Source organism: Condylura cristata, unplaced genomic scaffold, assembly GCF_000260355.1.
Source record: "Condylura cristata isolate star-nosed mole 26May11 unplaced genomic scaffold, ConCri1.0 scaffold00026, whole genome shotgun sequence".
NCBI classification, from domain to species: Eukaryota; Metazoa; Chordata; class Mammalia; order Eulipotyphla; family Talpidae; genus Condylura; species Condylura cristata.
The window spans coordinates 9,104,312-9,110,019 of NW_004567127.1; the positions used below are offsets into that span (position 1 = coordinate 9,104,312).

General features: G+C 51.0%; 1 protein-coding gene across 4 annotated transcripts in view; it reads right to left on the bottom strand.

Moving 5' to 3' along the window:
* Nucleotides 1-287: 287 nt before the first annotated feature.
* The window catches only part of GPR61 (G protein-coupled receptor 61), an 8,752-nt gene continuing 3,331 nt past the window's right edge, over nucleotides 288-5,708 (bottom strand). Inside the window, exons 3-4 of one of the 4 annotated variants that reach the window (XR_001145852.1) lie at nucleotides 2,837-4,986; nucleotides 288-2,088 (exon numbers count right to left, since the gene is read on the bottom strand). Coding sequence is in view for 1 of the 4 variants with exons in the window: in XM_012730202.1 (XP_012585656.1) it covers nucleotides 3,003-4,358 (1,356 nt within the window). In the remaining 3 variants the exon portion in view is untranslated. Of the gene's footprint in view, nucleotides 4,987-5,708 lie in introns of all 4 variants that reach the window. The other 3 variants (XR_001145850.1, XR_001145851.1, XM_012730202.1) reach the window with 3 other exon arrangements.

A 5,708-nucleotide genomic window follows, 5' to 3' on the forward strand; every position in this document is an offset into this window, starting at 1 on the left:
CCCGGAGGTGACCACATGGCGTGGCAGACCTTTCCTGACCCGCCCGCTGCTCCCCTCAGCAGTGTACTTCGTGGATCTGCCTGTTCTGCTCCCCGCTCTGTCTCTGGTGAATCCTCTCACCCTCCGCATCTCTGGCCTGTACCCCAGTTCTGTACGAATAAATAAATAAAATCTTTAAAAAAAAAAAAAGTAATGCTTTTCCATAATCAATAGTTAATGGGGAAAAGGGCAAAAGGAGAAGGAAGTAAAAGCAGTATTTATTAAGTACCTATTTGCCAGGGATGGCTAGGTGCTTCCACCGGCCCTCTTCTAAGCCTCACAACAACTAACCCTGTGAAGTAGGTCATTTTTATCCCCATATTACAGATTAGGAAATAGGCTCAGAGAAATTAAACATCGTTCTCAAACTCACACAGTACATAGGTCTAACTCTCAAGTTCATGCCTTTTCTACACCGCCACTAAAATTTTTCTGGGGTACATGGTTGTCATCTGGTATTGGGAGTTACTCCAGGGTGCAGGAACAGAACAATTGCCTCAACCTGTTGGTTCTCAGTGGATTAAAGAGGTCATGTTTTGTCCACAAAGCTTGCAGGATTACCTGCGAACTTTACCAAGTGATCCTAGAGACTAGAACATTCCTAGAAAGTGGCCACAGCAGAAATTGTTGGAAAAGTTCTCCGCATAATAGAAGAGAAATTTTTATTTCCTTCACAATCCATCCACTTAGGGGAAAATAAATGGCAGATGAACCAGCAAATATCAAATTCTGCAATAACGCCAATCTGATCATAGTGTCAAAAATTACAAATGCCCTGCCTTACAGGATAGCTGTATTACAGCTTGAATTACATATATTCTTATTCTTAAAGCTTTCTTCACTAATGTATTTGAAGGATCGGAGAGCGAAGGAAAAGGCCAGATAAATTAATAAAATGGCTGCCAAACAATGTTTTAATTCCCTCTCTTTTCCCTCCCTCTTTACCGTCTCTGTTTCGGCTGGACTCATACTGCCACCTGCTGGCGATACGTAGGGTTTACTAACTGATGAGTGATGTTTGGAAGTTTTCCCTTATCTAAGAAAGAGATTCCTCTTTTGTGATCTTAAAGGAAGGGGGAAGGAGCCCATCTTCAATCACAAAAGACTTAATTAATAGATTTTCTCGACTTAATTAATAGATACTATGCTAAAATCTAGTGATAGGAAGACAGAAACCTGGAATTTTTCCTAGATCTAAAGGGAAATGCTGATTGCCCATGTTTGTTTAATGAACTACTTTTTTAACTAGAGATTCACTTACAATCTCCACACTTTCCACAATCTGTAGGTTGTGGTGTTTTGCTGCAGTGGACTGAACCCTTAGAACCATGAACATATTCTCCAATCTATTTCTCAAACATTCTACAGAGCTTTACCAGATGTAAATGCACTGTAAAAACACAAGGTATCATCTCTAATTAGACTATGAATTCCCAAAGGCAGTGACCATACATCCTCTGTGTGATTCCCAGATATTGGGTATTCAACTGGTAAGCCCTGGATTGTACTGAGGGAGTCAATGTTGATACCAGTGTGACTTTGTAATAAAAAGTATTTATTGGCGGTTCAAAGGGGAAACTACCCCACTCTCACCAGTCCATCTTGCCCTTGGATATTGAGTAAGCCAGGGGTTTTTCCAGATACAGACCACATCACCCTCTGGTCCTACCTCAAGCCTTAAATGTTAGCTGATTCGTTGAGGGAAGTGGGATGGACAGGTAGTCCCAGGTGGATATCCTGTCCAGTGTGCAGTTATTCCGCTACCTTGAAAATACCACCGCCAATACCAGTCAACATAATGTGTACAGTTTCAGTCAGTGAAAAGCTGAGCCCAACGCCTGTGCCCTCTCTCCAACCCAGGGCTGCAGATAGAGAAATTTAAGTCGTCACTGAAGCTAATTTTGAGAGCAATGAGTAGAAGTAGGGAGGCATTTAATGGACCATGGGGGCCCCACCCTTCCCCTTCCCAACGTTAGTCTCTTGTACCCAATTGTCCAGGGGGCTGGAGGTGGGTCACTGCCATGAGGAGAGAGATCAGGGAGGCCAGTCCTAGGGGAAAAAAGATGTGCATTATTATTGATCAGGGTGATCTCCTGGCTTCTCTGTTTGCAGCCACCTCAGCAACTCAAACACTAACCTTCCAATCTTCAGCCACCCAGCCCCCAACCTTTATACTCCTTCATTCCAAAAGCAAAGGAGGAAGGGCTACCCTACCTTATTCTGGCCTCTGCTGAGATCAAGCCCAAGGTTGATCTCCCATGTGCTGAGAGACACAGAAAATAGAGCAGAAGGACTGTTTCTGGAGAGCGGGGATAGCAAGCGCCAGCTCCCCTGTCTCCTGCTCCTCCATGCATGCTCTGGTTGCCACTCCCCTTGTCTCCGGCCAAACTCCGGAAAGGAATAAACCCACTTGTAAGGAAACCTCCACTGGTCAAAGCAGGGGAGGGTATATTAACGAAAAGGAAACAGTTGGCTGTAATTTGGCTCTTTTTAAACGTAGCAAGGAAATGAGAAAACACAAGTCATTATCTTACCTTGCTTGGACACAATTACTGCCCTGGACAATGACACTGAGAAATGCAGTAGCCTGAAGGGTCCCCAGCATAACTGCAAACCTGGCCTGCTGCTCTGTATCCTCCAGCTCCTACCCTGAGAATCTCCCTGCTTCCTGAGACATGAAAAGTTCACGGGTGGAGAAGCATCTCACCTTTGTGACCCTTTACTCTCATCACCATCTCACCAGGTCCCCTCCCCGAGTAGTCAAAAATCACAGCCACGTCCAAGGCTTTGGCCACACCTCCATCCTGTTGGCTTTGTTCCTGATCCAGAAACACTAAGCAAAAGCTGTGTGCAGAGACCCCAGCCCCAGCCCCGGGTAGCTGAGAAAAGATGATCCTTCAAGGTGGTCCTTGCAGTCATAACTGGCCCCCAGCCCCATCTCCCTCCAAGTGTCCAGCAGCCCGTCACGATTCCAGTCGAGGTGAGGGGGCAGGACGGAGGTAGCTGTCCGACATGATCATGTCGCTGGTGAGTTGCTGCTCTAAGAACTCAGAGGTCTCCTCAGCTATCTGGCCTGGAATTCGAAAGTCAATAGCAGGTGGCTCCTGCTTGGGGCTGGGTAGAGGTCGCGCACCCCAGGACTCGGTGGGACAGCCTGTCCCCTGAAGGAACTGCAGGAAGTTCTCCTCAATGGAGCCCTCCCTGCTAGGTAGCCTCAGCTCCTCCTCTGGAGCTGACTTGAAGAAGCAGACGAACTGCTTGCTGAGCTCCCCGCGGATCTGCCGGTTGAGACATCCATAGAAGAAAGGGTTGGAAGTGAAGCAGAAGTAGCCTATCCACGTCACCACGCTCTCCACCTGCCCGGTTGAGATGGGTTGAGCACTCAGGGCCACGTAGAGGTGGAAAGAAAAGTAGGGCAGCCAACAGAGCAGAAACTGTCCCCCCACAGCCAGGAGGACCACTGCCGCCTTCCCGCCCCCAAACGTCCGATGTGGGGTGGTCTGGGGGGCCCCCGAGCTGGTGACCATAGTTGAACGGCTGCTGAGAGACTCAGAGCGTTGTCGGGGCGTCTCCATCCACGTGGGCAGCGGCCCGTGCTGCATGGCGGCCACGCGGGCCACGCGGAACATGCTGCAGTAGACCACGAGGATGAGGAGCAAGGGCAAGAGGAAGCAGAGGGCCGCAAAGACCACCACGAACAGCTGGCAGTAGGCACTGTGGCTCCACTGGAGCGAGCAGCCTGGGGGCATGGTGGGTGCTCCCTCCTCCCAGGACACTCTTCCCAACACGGGCACGGAAGCCATTGCCAAGGCCTTCACCCACACCCCCACCAGCACGGAGGCCACCAGCCCCAGGGTCATGCGCACCTCGTAGCGCATGGGGTGGACCACGTAGTAGTAGCGCTCCACGTTGATGGCCGACACCGAGAGAATGGCCAGGCTGACAAAGCACACGCTCAGGAACAAGTAGAGGCGGCAGGCGACCTCCCCAAAGAGGTCCTGGTCAAAGAGGGCGGAGCTGGAGAGCATGGCCAGGGGCATGAGGGTCAGGGCGGCCAGCAGGTCCACCAGGCAGAGGTGGAAGACGAAGACAAATTTTCGGAGGGCAGGTGTCTTGGCGATGACAGCCATCACAGCAGCGTTGCCAGCCACCGCGGTCAAGTCCAGCAGGAGCATGAAGAAGAGGGCCACAGATTCTGAAGCCACGTCCCGTAGCCCCACTTCGGGGACCCCGCTGGCAGTAGAGGGGCCTGGGGTCTGAGGGGCCCTCCCCAAAGTAGAAGCGTTCCCGGATGACTGGGGGATGGGGGAGGACTCCATGGGGCCGAAAGAGGACACCCAGGGCACCCCCTATCACGAGCCCATCCCCCATCCTAGTCCAGTGCCCCTGGGATGGCAAGCCCAGGCCCAAGCTTCCCAATCTGGGGGTGGAAGGAGGTAGGGGAGCAACTCCCGCGGAGCTGCTAATGCAGACTCCTGTCACCAGGCTTCCAGGCTGGGCTGTAGGTGCTGAACGCCAGATCAGTAGCTGAGGGCTCAGGAGCTCAGGAGCGCATCTCCCCTTCCTGCCAGGAGGCCGGACCTTGTTCCTCGGCTCCCACCTTGGTGACTGGGGAGACACACTGAGAGGCAGGAGCCTCACCCCTCAGCACGCCACCTTCTGAGAGTTCTTGGGCTCCTTCTCCACCTGCTTTGCTCTCTTCACACCCTTCTCCCCTGTCAAGGACTGGCAGGCAGAGACCCCAAAGCCTCTGTCTCAGTTTCCCAGGGCCCTACTGAGCTTCTAGAGTCCCACTTTCAAAGCTGCGTATGTCAATTTCCTGGCTTCTGGGGTCCTCAGAATGGCAGGAGCTGTTGGAGGGTAGGAGCGCAAGATAGGGCCTCCGGTCCCCCGCCTGGAAATTATTATCTGTGACTCTTCTGGACTTCAGTTTCCTCATGCAGGCACCTGTCAAATGAAGGGAACAATACCAGCTTCACCACTGTGAGGTTTGTGATTGACAACACGTTCAGCTTGCCACATGCCAGGCCCTGTTCTAAGCGCTCCAGGTAGATTAGGATCTTTTTCTTGCATCGTTGTTTATTGTCGTGCAGTATTTGATGTCTCCCTTCAGGTGTAGTCTCCACAGATGTCCCACCTCCACATCACCCATGAACAATGGCCCTTTGTGCTCTTCCCTCTGGTGTTGACCCCCTCCCTCCCTCTCCCCTGCTGGGTGCCTCAGATCTATAGTTTGCTTGCAAGTTTTGTACTTTTTTAAAAGATGTATTTATTTGTGCATACAATAACTGGGATACAGGCCAGAACTGCGGGTGGTGAGAGGATTCACCAGAGACACTGTGGGGTGCAAAACATGCAGACTGAAATATACATACGCATAGGGAGAGACAGAAGAGGTCTGTGTGCCAGGTGGGTCACCTCCCAGGCCAGGAACTGAATTCATGCTACAGCGGCTGCAGACAGCTTCATAGTGCTGCACTTTAACCTCTTGCACCACCAGGGAGACCCCCTGTATTTTTTTTCTAATCTTTGCTTGTTTCCCCTATATTCCTGCTGTAAGAGAAACCACTCTATGGTTCCCCTTCTCCTTCTTACTTATTTCACTGAGCACAATCCCTTCCAGCTCCATCCACATTGCTGCAAATGGCATACATCTTTTTTTTTTTTTT